General features: G+C 38.8%; 1 protein-coding gene across 1 annotated transcript in view; it reads right to left on the minus strand.

Annotated features, from left to right (window-relative positions):
• The window catches only part of PXDNL (peroxidasin like), a 453,123-nt gene that overhangs the window by 76,382 nt on the left and 356,345 nt on the right, over positions 1 to 20,396 (minus strand). Inside the window, exons 15-17 of the mRNA XM_032421891.1 lie at positions 17,304 to 17,412; positions 15,407 to 15,564; positions 11,908 to 13,411 (exon numbers count right to left, since the gene is read on the minus strand). Of these exons, the coding sequence (XP_032277782.1) occupies positions 11,908 to 13,411; positions 15,407 to 15,564; positions 17,304 to 17,412 (1,771 nt within the window). The remainder of the gene's footprint in view (positions 1 to 11,907; positions 13,412 to 15,406; positions 15,565 to 17,303; positions 17,413 to 20,396) is intronic.

The following is a 20,396-nucleotide window of genomic DNA, read 5'->3' on the forward strand; positions in this document are numbered from 1 at the left end:
CCTGGATACATGTGAACATGAACCTGGAAGAAAACAATAAATAAATAAATAAATAAATAAATAAATAAATAAATAAATAAAGTATATGTTAGTCAAAATATTAGTTCCAATAAGCCCTGCTTTTTCCTCAAGAGCTTGTAATAAAGCAATTTTCTATCTTTAGCTCACAGTAGAAAAAAACAGGGACCTGATCATATTTTTAGCTTCTGAAAAATAACTTTTCCACTTGAAAGCTGAGAAAGAACTTATTGGTTACATTTTATTTTTTAACATTTTAATGAATGTTTTTGCCACAGTCATTTTAAGGTGAGCTTCACAGACAGGTCATGTATGAACCTATACACATCAGGTCTGATACTTAACCAAAATATTTTATTTAGGATTTGGGCTAATAAATAAAAAGTGAATAAAACATTTTAGTCTACTATTGTCCTTAAAGTGCTTATCCACTGGGGACTGTTCATGATCAGAAGTCCTTATGAAATAAGAAAAAATAAGTATGCTTGTTTAAAATTCAAATTTTAGTTCCTTAACTGGAAGAGAGTTTCAAATAAGTCCCAATGGTCATATTCATGTTAAAATCACAAACGAATTACTTTTCTTTTTTACAGGGATTTTTTTTTTGTAGTTGTTGTTTAAGATATAGTCAAATTTATTTATGTAATATATTAAAATTTATTTCAATTTAAATTTACTTATTAAGATTTACATGGTCCAAACCCCTAAAATCTAAAGCAACAAGAATTATACTACCTCAAAACCAAAACAAAATAAAACAAAAAAAAACTTGTGTAATCTATTCATTAATCCTCTGCCTATTTTAATAAATATTTACTAAGAACCAGGCATTGTTAGACATGAATGATAGAAAGTTTAAGGAGATATGCTATTTTTCTTTTTCTTTTTTTTTTAAAGATTTATTTATTTTAGAGAGAGAGAGAGCAAGCAGGGGAGGGAGAGGGAGACACACAGACTGCGCTGAGCAGGGCTCAACCCCACAACCCTGAGATCATGACCTCAGCCAAAACGAAGAGTTGGACGCTTAACCGACTGAGCCACCCAGGCACCCCAGAGATATGCTATTTTTCTTGAGAATGTTCACAGTTTAATGAAAAAGTTGAGTATGTAAACAGTTACAATAAGTACTTTACTATAAATAAGAACAAAGTGCTAACAGACCACTGAGGAAAAGTTTAGAGAAAGAGAGAAAAGTTGGCTCTTCAGGGGTAGCAAAATTCAAAAACCCTGAACTGAGTCTGGAAGACTGAGGTGGTCTTAACCAAGTAGGTAAAGAAGATCTGTGTTTTCCAGGCAGGAGGAATTGCTTATGCAAAGGCACAAATGCCAGAAATATCATGGCATTCTCAGGGAAAGGGAGAAAGTGAATAGCAATATAGTTAAAGCATAGTGCCAGGTTTGGTTTGGAAAACAAGAAACATGGCTGAAAATTTAGATTAGTACCAGAATCTAAAGGGATTAGACTACAAGTACAATATTTTTCTTAACCTAATTGGAAAGAGAAAATCCCATGATGCTTTTAAGCAGAGAGGGGATATGCTCTAATTTGTGCTCTGCAGTAATTCTGGGAAGCTGTAAGAAAACAGGAATGTAGTGCAGGAAAAGATAATAGAGAAGGGCTGTAAAAATTCAGGTGGAAGAAGAGAGAAACCTAAAATATAGACTTAAGGAATGTAAAAACTTTTGTTTAAACAATTGCACTAAGGCTAAATTGTAGGGGGAAAAAAACTACATAAGTTAGAATGAATGTTAGATTCTGTTTCTGGCAATGGTGTTATAACTAGAAGGAGACTAGTCTTTCCATCACAAACAACCATAAAGAAGTGCAAAACATAAGAGTGCCTGGTTTTCAGACACTGGACAATAGGCAGCATAAAACCAAGAAACTGAGGAAAGGGAAACTTGTGACAAGGGCCCAGCTTTCTGCCTGGGGGAAATTTCCCCCAGGCCAAGCAGGTTGCTAGAATTCAAGCAAAGCTATGCTAGAATTCATGGTGGTGCTGTGCTGAGGGGTTCCCATCAGAATTCAGAGCCGCTGAAGCTCCTGAAACAGAGTGAGGAGTGGGGCAGACCCTGACTTGAGGGCCCCCACAGTCCTTGGGAAGGGCCAGGCCAGCACCTGAGCAGGAGGGACTACCTGAGTCTTACCGAGAGCAACTACCACAGGTTCTAAAGGAAGAACCCTTTAACACCTTAGTAACACCCCAGACAAATAGCCAAGGTACAACACACCAAGTTTTAGGATAAGCTCTAACCTTACAAGGATAAAACCTACTTTAAGAAAGCCTAAAGCCTAGCATCTGCATGGGAGACAGAGCTTGGAGATTGGTTCTCCCAAGTCAGCGAGGTTAGGATAACACCTTGAGCTTTCCACATTTCCAATCAGACAAAGCATAAAGCAAAGCCTATTCAAGTCCAAGGTGGAATCACAGTAGTTGATAGGCATTTAAAAGTTATGACAGGCAAAGAAACAAAAAATGTGGTCCATACATAAGAAGATAAGTAATCAATAGTAATCAACTCCAAAAGTATGGCTGTGATGTTGAATTGATCAAGAAAGGACATTAAAGCAGTTATTATCAATGCATTAAAAAAATTAAATAAGATGTGTTCTTAATGAGTTAACATTTAGATAAATGTCAAGAGAGAATTAGGAACCATAAAAATTGTAAATTTTAGAACTAGTGTAACTGAAATGAAAATTTCACTTGTTGTATGTAAGAGGAGATTGAAGATGGCAGAAGAGTCAGTGAGCTTTAAAAGAAAATTAGTAGAAAATATCCAACCTGAGGAAGAAACAAACATAGAGTTCCTAAGTAATCTAGAAATTGCACTGTTGGACTTCTAGTCAACAGAAATGGATACATAAATCCACAAAAAGACTTGCATATGAGTCTTCATGGCAGCATCACTGAAAATAGATGAAAACTGGAAAGCCCAAACTGGAAAGCCACCTCAGGTAAATGAAGAAATAAATATTTGTATATTCATACAAACAATGCTACTCACATTAACAAGAAAATAGATCATCCATTGATACATCTGGCGCCTAGATAAATTTTCAAAAACATGGTAAGCCAAGCTTAAAAGAGTACATACAATAGGATTCCATTTATATGAAGTCCTAGAACGGGCAAAACCAACAGTGATAGAAATATGATCTGTGGCCGCCGGGGAGGGGGGGGGGGGAAAATGAACTGTAAGAAGCATGAGGTAAGTTTCTGAGGAGAGGAAATGTTGTCTTTACTGGGTGATGATTATGCAGGTATGAATACTGTTCAAAGTCATCACACTGTACACTCAAAACATGCATCTTATTGTGTGTTACAGCCATCATATGACTAGAAATATAATTTTAGTTTAGTCAGATTTGGGGAATCTAGACAAAATACATTAAACTGCATCCAGATATATATTTTTTGGCAAAATAGAGTTTAAAAATAAAATGAAGCACATATTTTGTTCATTATAAAGTTTTCTATAAAGTATTTATTATAATATCATCTTGCATATGATCATAACAATTATGGGATAATATTAGTATGCATTAGTATAATATATATAGTATAATACAGTATAAATTTCTTCAGTTGAATGATTATCATTGTAAAATATTCTAATACAGCATCAATTTTCAAAGGTAGGAAAAAAGCAGATTCTGAAAGAAATTCATTTCTAAAACACAATTACTAAGACTCACCACTATAAAATCTACAAAACTGATGCTAAATTAAATGTCATTAAATGTCAGGCTTTAAAGTGTTGAGTTAATTATTTTGCATTCCATTTTTACTAAATGAATGGTCTTGAGCGCCTTCTGAGAACTGGACCTCTGGGTATAACTGACTGACAACCTGATTTTTAATTGGCCTCTTGTCACCTTTTATTTGCTCAGTCCTGTGTTTTCCTTATTTCAGGGCTACAGGGTTGATTGAATGAGTTTTTAATTTTTTGAAATTGGGGTTAAGGTAATGCAAGAATCAAACACATATGTGATTTGCTGTGCTGTAACTTTTCATTTCTTTGTATATAAAATTAGTATACACCATAGTTAATTGAGGCCTCTAAATATTTGATGAAAAAATGAATTGGTATGGATGGATAAGTGTAAAAACCTAATTTACACCTAAGAAAACTTCATCCGGTCAGGGGGTTCAAACTGAGAATAGTTTTCAAATCCAGGGCCCTTGGGGAACTCAAATGAGCCTCACCAGGCTGCCACACTTCCCTTAACAGACCATCCAGTGTCTACTGAGCTGCTATACTGCGCTTGGCTGTGTGCTCAGCTCTGGGGACTGAAAGATAAATTAGACAATTTATCTGCCACCAAGAAGGACATACTCTTGGAACCCTGTCATTAAATTAATATGTTCTCTAGAAAGGCAGAAAAGTGATGGAATGAAAATGACCAGGAGAAGGAAGGCTCTGAAAATGGCATTTAGAGTCAAGCAATATGACTTCGTATAATTGTATAAGATGGTATACTTCTAAAATTATTGTTTGGAGAAATGTGATACTAGGGCCTCTTGTGCTAGCTATGCCATGAAATGCTGTATGTGACCTTGGGAGCTGAGAGAGAGTCGTCTGTGGTGCGCCATATGTATAAAACAGGAGATAAGAGAGCTGAGGGAGGACGAAAAATAAATCCTGAACAGAAAGAAGCAGAGATAAGAGGTGGAAAGAAAATGCTGGTCCTCTGGAGGCCTGGCTATATTTAAACAGTCTAGCATCCTTCTGTAACTGAAAGAACAAAGTCACTCCCTCCAAAAGGGATAAGAGACAAGGACAGTTGAGCAAGGACTAAGAACAGATGGTAGTTTCAAGTTTGGGGCCGTTTTTGGCAAAGGGAACAACCATTTCGAGATATGAGGTGGGGGAGCACCCATTGCACACATGTGGTAAGTCCTAGGGGGAAAGAGGGGTGCTAAATAAATATGGGTGCCAAATAAATATTTGTTAAATCAATGGGAGAAGAGTGTCCGCAGGTGGCTGTAGGAATCTGAGTCCTCTAAAAAATATGTGCAGAATTTGGAGTGGGTAATTTTGCTGTATTTGTCTGCAAAAGAAGATTCATAGCTTCTAGCAGATTTTTAAAATGGTCTAACAGGAAATGGCTAAGAATCATTGTTTCACAGCAACTGAAGTTGCTAACATACTAACCATTCTATAAAGGTAAAGGGATGATGCTGATGAAAGGTCCTTTAAGGCAGGTACGAATATGGAAGTTGAGAAACATCTAGAAGAATGAGAGCCAGGAATCTTGAGGAAGGAAGGCCAAACCATGAGAAAGGTGACCAACGTCCCTCAGGTGTCAGGACAGAGATAGACGGTGCAAGGTGTTGGAAATGCATCATTGCAGAGTTTGACCTTGTGGAAGCTTAGGGTGGAAAAAGGGGAGAAACTAAGTGTTTTTGTTTCTTTAATAGTATCAAATGAAGCAGCTATGAGATAGGTGCATGTACTGAATATAAATTACTTAACTGGTGAATTGTAAGCTATTATTTAAAAAAGCTGAAGCAGCTGCACATCCCTGTGATAATGGGAGACAAATAACCTTGTATTTATTAAAGAACAAAAGTAACCATATCCACAAAAAATCCACACATTATATTTTCAAAAGGGGATTCAAAAATAGCCATCAAAATGGCCTCTCTCTGTTTGAGAATTTATGTTCGCCACTCAATGGATAATTAATCCTCACAATCAGCTCATTATATGTTTTGCAAAGAATATAGCGTGATTTTTTAGAGCAAAAATAATCCTATAAAAAAGAAATGATTCATTTTCATATGGTCTTTAAACAACTCTTTGAAAACTTAAACATTTTTGACAAGAAAGAGAGAAAGGAAAGGAAGGAGGGAAGGAGGGAAGGAGGGAAGGAAGGAAGGGAGGGAGGGAAGGAGGGAGGGAGGGAGGAGAAAAAGAAAGAAAGAAATTCCTGCAGCTCTTGGTACTGAAAGAAGTAAGAAGCCTGTGCATTTCACAATCCTAGCAAAGGCTGTAGGTCTTCGGGTCCAAGAGAAGTGAAGTGAGCACAATGGAAGTCAAAGGGTTTGGCACTGCTCCTGTTTGCTTCTTCTAGAACTCCTGTTGATCTCCTTTTTATCTATCCGGGCTCTGTCTACAATTTCACTTAGGAAAAAAGGGTCCATTTCACCCATAAGTCTTAATATCTTTGGAGTGGGATGGGTCAGATGCTAATTCTAGGATTAGACGCTTCCATGCAGGGCGTTCTACAAGCCCGCAAAATCAAGGGCTTCCACTTTCTCCTGCTTATCACCCTAGCTCTGGTGCCTGCCTGCCAGGTCTTTCCTCTGTATTTCTTATATCTCGAATGACCTCGGTCTGCCCTCTCAGATGACAGTCTCTCACGGGTAATCGCCACTCCTCTGTTAAGACTGAGTTGTTTTGGTTCTGTTTTGTTTTGTGTTGAAGTATAGTTAACATGCAATGTTATATGCATTTCAGGTATACAGCAAAGTGATTTAGCGATTCTTCACATTCCCCAGTGTTCACCAGGATAAGTCACCAAACAACGTTATTACAATATTATTGACTATATTCCCCACGCTGTACTTTTCATTCTCCATGACTTATTTATTTTATGACTGGCAGTTTGTACTTCTTAATCTCCTTTCTTTATTTCACCCATCCTGCCGGCTCCCTCCCCTCTGGCAACAATTAGTTTGTTCTCTGTTTTTTTTTTAAATTTTTTATTGTTATGTTAATCACATACATTGCATCATTAGTTTTCCATGTAGTGTTCCATGATTCATTGTTTGTGCATAACACCCAGTGCTCCATGCAGAGCGTGCCCTCTTTAATACTCATCACCAGGCTAACCCATCTCCCCACCCCATCCTGTCTAGAACCCTCAGTTTGTTTTTCAGAGTCCATTGTCTCTCATGGTTTGTCTCCCCCTCCAATTCCCCCCCTTCATTCTTCCCCTCCTGCTATCTTTTTCTTTTTTTTTTTAACATATGTTGTATTATTTGTTTCAGAGGTACAGATCTGTGATTCAACAGTCTTGCACAATTCACAGCACTCACCATAGCACATCCCCTCCCCAATGTCTATCACCCAGCCACCCCATCACTCCCACCCCCCACCACTCCAGCAACCCTCAGTTTGTTTCTTGAGTTAAGAATTCCTCATATCAGTGAGGTCATATGATACATGTCTTTCTTTGATTGACTTATTTCGCTCAGCGTAATACCCTCCAGTTCCATCCACATCGTTGCAAATGGCAAGATCTCATTCCTTTTGATGGCTGCATAATATTCCATTGTATATATACACCACATCTTCTTTATCCATTCATCTGTCGATGGACATCTTGGCTCTTTCCACAGTTTGGCTATTGTGGACATTGCTGCTATTAACATCGGGGTGCACGTACCCCTTCGGATCCCTACATTTGTATCTTTGGGGTAAATACCCAGTAGTGCCATTGCTGGATCATATGGTAGGTCTATTTTCAACTTTTTGAGGAACCTCCATACTGTTTCCCAGAGTGGCTGCACCAGCTTGCATTCCCACCAACAGTGTAGGAGGGTTCCCCTTTCTCTGCATAATAAAAGGCATCCAAATTGGCAAAGAAGAAGTTTGTTCTCTGTTTAAGAGTGGTTTGCCGGTTTGTATGCTCAACATCACTCATCATCAGGAAAATGCAAATCAAAACCACAATGAGATATCACCTCACACATGTCAGAATGGGTCACATCAAAAAGACAAGAAATAATAAGTGTTGGTGAGGATATGGAGAAAAAGGAACCCTGGTGCACTGTTGATGGGAAGGTAAATTGATGCAGCCGCTGTGGAAAACAACATGGAGGACGGAACTTGGACACCACCTTCCTGAAGGAATACGTCCTGATTTCCTAGATCCCACTGCTCCACATGTGACATGACAGGGTTATGTGGCTTGTGAGTCCCCCACATCCCAGGCCCTGAGCTCCTTGAGGAGAATCCAAAGTATCTCACCAATCTTACTGAAATGAACTGAAAGCTGACTAAAACAATGTCCCAATGTGGCTTTCTTGTGACAGACCAGGTATTCCTCATGGCAAAACTGTTGGTGATTCAAGAGGAAAGTTGTAGCATGGTTTCCACATGTTGTTCTGGCTTTTTAAAGCTACCTAAAAGATCCAGTGTGAAGGTACAAGGAAAATCAGATTTTACTCCTGGGTGGTAAACTGACACAAGCCTTCAAAATTAAGTGAAGTGAAGAAAAATCATTAGCTTTGTACACCTGATGACACATAAAGATGAGGGGATATATTCTGGAATATGAAGATATTATGTGTGAATTAAAACTATTAATTAAAGAGCACCTTCTGAATTATCATTTTATTATATCACATAGTCGTTATATATATGATCTTAGATCTAGAAGGACCTCAAGGACTTTTTAGTGAAACAGCCTCACTTCACAGTTGAGAGAACAAAAACTAATCTAAAGTCGTCCAAGATTGCACAACTCAATTTGTCCAGAGAGAAGGAACCTGGGCCTCCTGACACCACCTCTCCATCCCCCCCATTACCTACAGCATGTATCAGCTATTTTAAACAACCTCTTCTTCCCTAAGAATCCTTACTTTCTGGCCCACAGAGATGACAGTTAATGACCCTGGGGTTAGGGGCTCCTGTCCAAGTTGCAGCTGCAGTCTGTTGAGCTGCCGGCAGGGAGTCGGCGGAGTTTACCAACTTGCTTTTATCACAGTCATACTTGTGATTTGGATTACGTAATTTAATTAAATGTTACATAAAATAATGAGGCCTTTGTGTAAAAGAGGAGAGTACTTATTCCTGTGAAAACCGAATTCAGTGTTTTGGGAAAGGTTGTCAAAAGGAGAGTCAAACATCGATGCCAATTAGTTGCATGTTACGTAACTGTAACTACGGGGGAATGACAGAAACACATACAAGGAATCTGCATTCATACCATCACTTCCCTGGAAAATTCCTCTTCCCCTTTCAGAACAATCTTATACACACACAAAAGATTCAGCCTGGGCATAAGCTTATGAATTCTAGTCAGCAGGTCTGCATCAAAGCAGCAATGACAAAACCAGAACACAGACTTTGCAACCCACCCCCACTTGCTGCCCCAAAGCTCAAGTTACAGGACTTTATGTGCGCTTAAATGTGTGAAGTTAAAATACCTAAGACGTGCATATGCATTATTTTTATGATTCTCTGCTTTAGCCAATTCTTAAGCTGTCCTAATTATCTAAAATATGGAGTTTTTAATGTTCCAGGGCAGTATTTATTTTGTTGATTTAATGATATGCTCTACTTGTTTCCAGTTTTGACTGGAGTGGTTTAGAAACAAACTTAAAACCACACTTGCAAAATAACACAGAAAGGAGAAGTAACAAGTAACAGGAGAGGGTAAAGAAATAACTGTATAAATCGGCATATTTAAAGCCATGCCACCCTCCTTAGTGAAATCAGCTCCTGACAAACTGCAATCTACAGATTTGAAGATGGAGACTGTAAACACAACTCCAACTTATCTATTTTGTGCTCACAGTTGAATGAATCACCTGGCAGCCTAACAGGAAAGTAGGGTAGCTCGGCTTCCTGGCCTCCCCACACCCACTCATGCTGGTCAGTCCTGCTGTCCTCATGCAGAGGCCACGCACCAGGCTGCACAAAGTTCCCGCAGTTCAAAAATTCCCCAAAGCAAGGATAAAGACTCCTTGTTGCGGTTTCAGAAGACGCAGTGTTAACATTCCAAATGCCTGAAAGGAGCACACAGAAAGCCAGGCATGTGAACACTCAATGTGCAGTGTATGGGCCACTGTCCATCCCGGAGTCCAGTCACGCCTTGCACTGGCCACTGGGAGGACGTGTCCTGCAGCGGACAGTCCGCATCCATGTTCCAGCCTAATGCTGTGTGTGGCGATGACAAGCAGCCTGCTGCATCGCACATGAGAGCCGGAGGACTCAGGAGGACTTTGTGATGGGAACATTTTAAAAGAACACATTTCTGCTACTCTATGATTGGTGGGAATTTACAAATTAGCTGCAAATTGAGAAGTGGGACCCCAACGAACTGCAAAGCAAGACTTGCCTCCAGGTTTATTCAATGTAGACAATGTGCTTACAGGAAACATTTAAACTAATGATAGTGTTGCACAGACTGCTAAAAGCCTATCTACACTGTCTTCTTGCTTCACCTAGAGTATTCCTGAAACCATGGAATTCCTTACTGCTAGCCTCTCCTTCTCCCAGGACGTCTTGCGCAGGTTAGCGTTTCACAGGGAAGTCTCTCCTAGAGTCACTCTCCTGCTTTAAACACAGGATGAAGATCAAACTCCCTTGCATGGCATGCAGGGCCCTTTAAAAGCTTCCCCTTGTCACATTTCTACCCCCTCATGCCATGCAGCCCCACACCTTCCTGCTTCCTTCCCTCTCCTTGGGATACTGCCTGCTGTTCCCACTTCATTCAACTATCACACTCAGAAAATTCCAAGAGCAGATCAAACGGCATCTTTTATCAGTAGTTTGCTGTGACTCTTACATGTACCTCCCATTTCTCAGCTCTGTGTTCCCATAACATTCAATTCCCATCTCTGTGACAGCCCATTCCGCACAGATTACCGCCAGCCCCCTGCCTTCCCTGCATGCTGTCTGGCTCTCCAGAATGCTATTTCCTTCATCTTGGGTCTCAGTGCCTAGCACAAGGCTGATTCAGAGCATACGTGCAATCTAATAATGATGCTGACAACTGAAACGATAATGTTATAATAAATCTATCCACAGGTAACACTTACTGATTACCTATGATGCACCAGAACAGAACTAGGTATTTGATACATTCTATATAATTTCACCTTTGAACATCTCTGTGGAAGAGGCAGTGTTTTTTTTTTCATTTTATAGATATTCTGAGATTTAAAACTGTTTAAATACTTTTCACAAGCTCTCAGTACTAATAGGTGGTGGAATGGAGATTTAAACCAGGTCTCTATGAAGCCAAAGTCAATGTTCTTGCAAATTCAATCTGCATGATACTCTGATTTGTTCTACATATATTATACATTTACTTAGTCTAATATTCTACATAAGTATGAAACAAATTCTAGTGGCATAAAAACATTCATACCCTTAGTATTACAAAATAAAGGCCTAATGTTGACAATTAGCTCCATAATTTGCAATTTTAAGCTTCTCTGAAAGATTGCACATTAATATACCGTAAGCTATTAGTAAACATGTTAGTCTTCAATATTTAGCCAACTATAGACAAAACTTCTTAATAAAACATTTCTTTAATTATTTTTAACTATTTTGGAGGATGAAAGGTGGTGAGCATGAAGAGCAGTTAGAGTTGTTTCCTGGAAACGTCCCATACTTGTAAGTTAAAAGGAAATTTGAATCTCACCTGTAAAGAACATAATATTAATACTTTACTGAAAGGCACTAATGATGTAGTGAATAAGCCTCGACTCAACATTCTGATGATAAATTTAGAATTATTTGTTCTTTTGACAAAAACTAATTTCTGTTTTCATTTCACTACTTTGCTCTGCCTAGAAAAGCCAACTTGTGACATTATCGTATCAGTAAAAAGGCCTTGATTGGATTACCACAGAGCAGGAATGCAGGAAACATGCCAACCTCTCTTAGTTGAGATGTGCTAGCAAGTATTAGCAAGGAGGCAGCAATATTTACATTTACAAAGGAAGTGGGTGGACAAAGGCGTTTACTGCTTAGTCTCTAGAAATCTTTCCTTTAATATTTGGCTTCTCCCAAGATAACAATTATTAAAGGCTCTGCAATAACATCCCCAGGCAACCAAATCCAACCACACAAAATGTCCTTTAACACTTCTCCCTCTCCCAAGAAATATATAAATCTAAGCAACACTTGCACACTTACTTTTTCAGTTTTTGTCGAATCTCTGAATCTTTAATCTCATTTTGAAGATCCTCAAAATCTTCAACAGAAGTCAAATTGCAGAAAACTCTGAAGTCAGCATAGGGAGGGATCCCGTGGTCTCGCCCCCTTTGAATGTTGGTGGCAGCCAAATCCAGGGCCACAGAGTGGGCGGTGGAGAACAGCTTCTCAGTCAGCTCTAAACTGAGCAGTTGGGAGGGCACCCGCAATTTAGCGGCCACACCAAATAGCCCCCGAAGGAGTGGATCTATCCCACCTTCCTCGATTATTCTGGAGGGTGAAAAGAAAGCTTTATGGAGTGGAAGGTGGCCTTCAGGGATTTCTCCGAAGGTGTCATTCAGTCGGTAAAGAATAGGATTGATTAACGTGTGACCAAATCTGAAGGCTGCAGTAGCAAAAGAGTTAATGATCCCTGCATTCACATTGGGGTTGTAGCCCTGGTAATCCCGCAGCATCTTCATGCCAGGTTCCCCCAGAATCTTGGGCAGCCAGTGGCTGTAGGTGATGTGCTGCAGCTGAGCACCCACAATCTTCCTGGCTTCATGATAAAGGGTGTCTCCATCCCAGTGGGGGTTCAGGGCAGACAGCTCTGCAGCGACCCTGTTGTGTTCCCGAAACCACAAGGTGTGCATGGCTGTGAGGGCCAGCTGCTCATTGGCCCTGTGGTCCCCGGCCAAGAAACAGGGGCTGCGGCTACCCTGCTCCCACCCTGTGCACTCAGTGGGTGGGCCCGCAGAAAAGGGCAGTAAGGGCTTTCCGGACGGCACCCACAGCAAGCCTGTCCTCAGGAGGCCCCGAGGCTCTGAGTAGTCTCGGAGAACTTGGGATTCCCTCTCCGAGCTCCCATAGACATTAGAGGCATCTATATAGGCTGTGAGTTGGTTAATCTGTTCTCTCGCATAGACTGAATTCATCACCAAGGAGGTCATGCCACTGCCACACACGGGGCTGGAGCGTGCAAAGAACATGCACGGTGCTCGGGTCCCTCGGGGGTCAGTGTCAGGAATGATGATGGGGAAGCAAGGAGGATCATTCGTACACACCGAGCTACACGGCCGCCCATCAGAGAAGCGAGACGTGCTCAGTGCAGGCACTGTGTGGTCCAGATCGTGGTCTAAAAATTGGCCCCACTGCATGAGCATGTGTGTGTATCTATGGTCAGGGGTGACTGTGGCCGTGGCTGCCAGCTCTGTGGAGACCAGCCTGGGTGGTGGGAGGGGATACCGGCCTGACAGGGCCTGACGGCTGACCCCACGCGGCAGGTTGAAGCCGTTCTCGTAGGCAGGCTTCAGGATGCGCTCAAAGGCGGTCAGGGATGCACCCCACATGGGGTGCTGCAGGTTGTTGCACGTTCCGTCCTGGGCTCGGTACTTCTGATGGAAACACATGTCAGAGCAGTTGGGCACCTGCCTGTGGGCTGTACATCCAGATAAATTGGCTATGAGGCTGAGGTAGTGCGGGGACACCAAGTCATTGTAGCGGAACTCTGAAACACGGAACAGCAAGGGCAATGAAGAGAGCTGTCCTTGAGGTGGAGTGAGAGGGGGAACCTCAAGCCCAGGTGCCGTAGGGATGGGCCACTCTAGGCGGGCAGAAATCTTTCCTACATCCACCACATTTCATTAGGACAAAACCGAAAGTTCTAATTAAAAGGGGGGGGGGTACTTAGTGATGCTTCTCTTATGAGCAATGACTGCTAGAATGAACAGAAAAGGAGAGAAATGTCCCAGTTCCCATCAAACTCCTAATTCTGTGACTTTACCAATATAATGTTGGTAAGGATTTGGTAAGTCCTCATCACAAGATTGTAATATTTTTTTTTTCTCATTTCAGAATTCTTTCTTTCAGGTTTTATGCTCCTAGAAGACAGGGTCTAAGATGTGCTAGTGTGGTGGTGTGAATATTAACCTGCGTGATAGTTGATATGAACGGATTAAGCAGTTACTTGTAAACTACCACAAGCTGTCATCCCCCAAGGAATGTGCAATACAACCTGGAGATGTTTTGGAGCCACTCTTTTAACAGAGCTTAAAATTGCAGCATAGTCCTAAATCTGCAGAAACTATTCACTAAGTCTTGCTTGCTAAGAGTTATTATCCCCACTTAATCATCAGAAACCGGCTAATGATACCAGGACCATTTGTCCTTTATCTGTGTAAGCTGGTCTCTGTCTGGCTGGACCCTGAGATATCTTAATCTTGCATAGATACAATAATCTTTCTGTATATAAAGACATAGATCCTGGGTTCACTTTTAGGGCAAAATGATCCTGGAGGGAAAAAAAAAAAAATAAAGGCCTTTAACTTTACAAATAATAAAAGAGAGGTAGAACAACATAATGTTCTTTTCTTGAGAAAATTGTGTTAAAGTTCTTGAATATTTTAGATGAGAATATATACTCAGTTTGGTAATGAACACCAAAAACAATGGATGTATATTTTAGCAAAGTTAAATCTCTGTAGATATTGATTGCTTATTCTCTAGTTATGAATTTAGATTAAGTTATTTTTGAAAATTGTTTCTTCCAATAGATATGTGTGAGAAGAGAACTCAAAGGCCCTTTGTCCTGACCTGGAGCTGGGCTTTTTGCAGATCTGACCACAGCTAACTCATCCCTAGTAAGACTCGGAATTAAACAGCCAGAAATTTGATTCAAGCGCTAATATGGACTATATGGAAATTTCACTTGGATATTTTAGTTAAGGAAACTCCAAAACCCAAGACATAATGGATCATTAGGAGCTATTAAATAGAGCTTTTTGAGTAATTGTATAGGGCACCTAATGGGTGAGCCACGCACAGAAAGGGGCTTGTGCACTGTATCTTGGTTTCTTTTCTTTTTTTGGAGGGGGAGGGGGGTTATTTTCTGAAGGGGAGTAAAGAAAGGGTAAACCTCTAGAAGTTGCTGTTGTGCTCACAGAACAAATAGTGTATAGCAAAGGATCATATTTTTACTTCACTTTAAAGAGAAAGACTTAGAAAATCTGAAAGATTTCTAAATCATTCTCATTTGACATTTACTAAATAAATGTCTGGTTTTGGAAAAAGTACATGAGAACTTCAGTATAGCAACAACAACAAAAAAGATTTGGGAGGGATACATATGTTATAGGTAGAGTAAGGAATTCAAATAAATTCACTGAATGATTTAGGTGATTCCAATAACAAGGACAGGAACATTACCCTAGGATTAAAGCCTTTTTCATAGGAAAGAGTAATAACTTTTGGATTCAAAACGTCCACCTAAAATGGGCCCCCTAGATTTACTTGACATAGATAGCTGCTAGAAGTTGACAAGTTTGAATATATATTTATCATCCTTTCTTTTGAATTATACTTCTTACGAGAAACATCTGCATTCATTTGGTAAAGTGGTAAATTAATTTCTATATCACATGGTGTTTTGGAGATTAAAAACTGAGGGGTGATCAGTTTTGCTACTGACAGTAGGCTGAGAACAGAATGCACCCCAGAAGCTGACCTCTGCCCTCCAAATCAACAGTGAGCCCCTGCTGCACGTGTTCCTGGATCAGCAGAAGTGTGTGCTCAAAAATCTCTCCAGCTCTTGCTGTCTCCACAGTAAACGGGTCATACGGATAACGAAACTGAGCCAGCAGATCACTAGGGGTGCGAGGTTTCCTGCAAATGACAAAAGACATTACTGTTCACAAGGCAAAACTGCAGAATCCATGAATCTCACTGTGCATTTACGAATACATTTCCCAAACAATCAAGAAGAAGAAAAGCTTCACCACCAGAAAATAAGCTTCACAGGGGGAGCTGAGAGTTCTTTTCCTACTTTATTAATGAGTGAAACCCAAATGCCAGTGACAGTGCTGAACTCAAAAGATATATTTTTAATGACTCAATGATTTAAAGAACAGTTTTCTATAAAAGGCAACATTTATGGTGAAAGTTATAAGCTTGTGGGGTCCACACATAGGTCTGAGGGGGCTCAGTAAACCCTCTGAAACAGCATGCAAGACACTCAGTTTCTGGACATTGGCACTGTCTGTCTTCTCTTTCCTCAAATGTAACTGCCTGGAAGATGCTGGAAATTCCCACTCACGTTTAAAACCCTGCTCAGGCATTGTTCTCCCCAGAAAGTCTCCCTGGTAACTCTGACAAGCTACCACCTTCTCAATTACGTCTGTATGCTCACATACATCTATTACATACACAACAAGATGTACTTAAATTGTTGACATATTGTCTCTTCTGCTACAGAAAGACTGTGTCAGGGATGAGATGGTGCCTTATACATCTTTATATTCCACGTACCAAGCCTAGCAACCAGCATATGCATTGAGGAATTAAACTAATTAAGTTAAAAGAATGCTAGTCACTGAGAATGTGAAACTATTTTAGAGATTTTGGTCAGCGAAGGCGTGTCTGGTCCTCTACATCAGAAATCGTAATAACTTTAGATCATAGAATAGTAATGATATTAATAGCTCACTTTAATTAAGCCCTTTCTATGTGGCAGACACTGTTGAGACACTATCTGTACTAACTTATTCGATCTTCCTAACAAGTATGTCCATGAAACAGATTCTATTGCTATCCCCATTTTACAGGCAAGAACTGTGAGCTACTAAGATGCTTAGTTACTTGCCCAAGGTCACCCAGATAGGAAGTGATGAAGTGAGGAATCACTATAAGGATATAAATAAGCTGTATGTCTCTACCACACAAGTCCATGATCAGCGAGCCATGCTGTTGTGGGTATGCAAGAACAGAGCTATACTTGATTATGGCATTATAAGGTATTCCTTTTAGACCAACAGCTGCAAAGACTGGGTATATACTTCGTTTGACTTTAAAGACAACAGTCATGTTTTCATTAATATGTTCAGGTGATGCAAAACTGCATCCCTTGTACCTCCATCAGGACTGATGGGGACTTTATAGAACCTGAAGGCTTCACTACTCTAAAGATGTTCTGGTTCAAATTAAAATAACCACAGTACTACATATCCTAAACAAAACTTTCATCTGTGAGCTATCAGTTTATGACCAGATGTGTTCAACTTGACAATCACTCTCAATTCCTGGATTGGCAGGAGCACTGGGTCTGACCCTGGTGGATGCTGACCTAACAGAGCCCATTACCTGATACCTATCATGGGACCACATAGAGTGGATCTGTGATGTAAATTTATGCCATTTAGATTCTGTGGGGAGCAAGTTTCATTCTCTTTAAGACTGAGCTGGCAATGGTGGGTAGCCCAGAGGGTGATAACACACACACAGACTGAAGAAAACACCCGCTTTTGGCAATCTTATGCACGATGCCTGCTGTGATTTATGGAGATTATAAAAACCAAGTAGGACTGAAGTGAAAACAATTTTGTAATCAAAATAAAATAAATTCTTACTGTGAAAACAAATGTCTTCGTGTGGAGTTAATTGCACTGTCAACCCTCTGTACGGCATCAAGAATGGATGATTCAACAAAGTCATCGCCAGCTTGTCTACCCTGTATTGCTTTGAAAATCAATTCCATGATTAAAAGTATCAAACAGACCTTGAAGTTAGGAATGATCTCATACAAATGGCATTACAGAAACTTCCAAGACAATAAAAATGTTATACAGTGTCCACATGATACTGTCCATTGCAGAAGAGTAGGTAATTATCCTGAAGCAAAGTTTCCAGAAACAATAACAGTATTATTTAGGGAACTAAGGCATTCCAAAAATCTAGTAAAGCTATGTGAAATATTTCCTTTTTTTTACAACACTGATTCAAATGGGATTGAACTCTGTCAGTAATTTGTCATCTTCAGAAAGGTAAGAAATGCCTATCTTTTCAGCCATCTTGCTTTAATGTGAAACATTAAAATGAAGTAAATATCATCACATCCTTATGGAGATTTCTTAAAGCAAGAATTGAACTCTTAGTAAGATTTCAGTGAAAAATAACTCATGTTTTTTCTATAGCTCTTCGGTGTGTGAGAATTCTATCAAGTTGAATATTATAGACAAAGAAAGCTTTTCACTTAAAGTAGAATCGATAATCTTCAACATATTTAATCTTCTCCAGATGATGGTTTAAGAAGTTTAAGGTAAAGAAAACAAAATGCTAATAAAAATGATCATGGATATTAAAAACTCACATAAGAAAAATAATCGAACATATCCATATTATTTAGTTCATTTTTAAGAATACTAAAAGTATAAGAATTAATATGACATAATTAAAGCAATAACTTAATCTTAGCACTGTTGAATATTGGACACAAGAGTAAGTATAGTCCCAAAAATTGAATTTGAAAATAATGTCATTAAGGAGATATTTAAAAAATGAGAAGTTTAAATAAAAATAGGAAGGTATGTGGATTTCATATTATCACTTATATTATATATCATATATTATGTAATACAATATAATATTAAAATATTATATATGTATATTTATATGTAAATAAGTATATATATGTTTATGTATTTTGCAAGATGAATGCAAATAGCATTCTACATCTGGTTGTTATAAAAAAATTCCTCTATATTATGACAATGTATACATACTAGATTGGTTCATTGTTCTAAAAAGATCACCAACATAAAAAATTTCAAGAAAAAATACCAGTGATACAGATATAAGAAAACCAGTAAAATCAAGGTCTCTGCTGAAAGACATTCTTGATAAACTAGATTATAGGCAGTAGTTATGAGTTAGAGGCTATACTGTCAATTCATTTCAGTCCTTATCATGACCACAATATTAAAGCTCCAGAAGGTCAGTTTTACCTTTTATACTTCAAAAATCACATTGGATTAACTATATAGTAGCTAAAGATAATTGAAAGAAAACAAAGATAAATTGATTAATTTGATTATATTAAATTAATAATTTCCATTCAAGGAAAGACATAAATAAAAAAGGTAAAATTGTCGTTGACAAATAACATAATAGGTAACATATCTATAATTTCTAATCTGACACAGAATTAATATTCTATTTCATTCAAGGAATTCCTGTAATGCATTAAGACAAAATATATACAGGCAAGTTATAAAAGAGGAAACCCCAAAAGTTATTAAGTATATGACAGATTTTGAAAACCACTTAAAACCTCAGAAATAAAATATAAAATATCAATGAACTACCATTTTATGCTTATTCTGGCAAGAATAAAAAAGCTGATTACTGCCAAGTTTTGGCAGGGGTGAGTTGACACGGGTAGGCCGGTGGGAATGTAGAAGTGATGCTTCTATTTCCAAGATTTTGTTTAAGGATATGTATATTTTTTATTTTGATTTTACTTAGTAAAATGACATATGTGCACACCCCCTCACCCAGCAATCTGATTCCCACATATATATCTAGAGAAATTCTCATGCAAATCCATCAGGGGTATAAATGAGAATGTTCATTGCAACTCTGTTTGGAAGGAATTAAGGAAAATTGTCAGCAATGGAAGTGTAGGTGAGAAAAATGTGGTGGATGTACAGTATGAAATATCAGGCAGCAGTTAGAATTGGCTGGATGGACACATACATGGATGCTAAAAAGAGTGCTTAATGTAAAAATTAGAAAGCTGAAAGAGAATTGTAAAATGATTTAATTAAATATATAGTAAATGCACTATAGTTACATAACATAGTGAGCATGATGGGTGGGGTATTGGCTTATAAGGGGATGGATTGATTAATCAACAAATCAAGCAGTCAATATAATTGCAATGATTAGGAGCAAACCTAATATTTTCAATATACCTAACATGACATACCCTGTGATAGTTCAAAAACAAGTCAGTAAGAATGAGCCTACTGAATTTGGATATAAAGGAACCGAGATCAATCTAATCAATCTGTGCCGGCTTATAGGTTCACAAGATGTTAACCTTTTCTCTATTGTTCCCCTTTTAGTCCTTCACTTGTGAACCTCAAGTGTAGAGAGTGGCATCAATGATGTGTTCTTATTCATGACAATTACTGTGATTGGACCCCTGCACCTGTGTGCATAATATGCGATCAGAGGTCTATCAAAGGTTGTTTGTAGGACTGAGTTATCACACAGCAGACAATGCCAGCCAAAACTCAGAAGGCTGTTCACTGTGGCAGACAGAACTTGGAAGGGATATTTACATTTGGGGAAAGCATCAATTAACATGTTCATCTAAATTTTATTTGTTTGATAATTTTGCTTTTATTCTGTTTATAAAATAGTTTTGCTATTATGGTTGTATAAAATTTACAAGCATAAGGAATTTTACACCTGTTCTTCATCTTTTGACTCATTCATAAAGTGGAAATAGTAAGACTTGTTCAACATAGAGTTGAGGCAATATATAGTTGGGCCAAATATGATTATTAAATAAAAAAGGCATGCAAAGTTCTTTGAAAACGACATGTCACAATGCAAATATAAGGTGCCTTTCAGTGATTATTATGTTCTAAGCCCCTAAGTAATCCATATCCTCACATACTTATTGGTTGCCACTGTGTTGTCCTGTCATTTGTTCA

Source organism: Phoca vitulina, unplaced genomic scaffold (genome assembly GCF_004348235.1).
Source record: "Phoca vitulina isolate PV1807 unplaced genomic scaffold, GSC_HSeal_1.0 scaffold25, whole genome shotgun sequence".
NCBI lineage: Eukaryota > Metazoa > Chordata > Mammalia > Carnivora > Phocidae > Phoca > Phoca vitulina.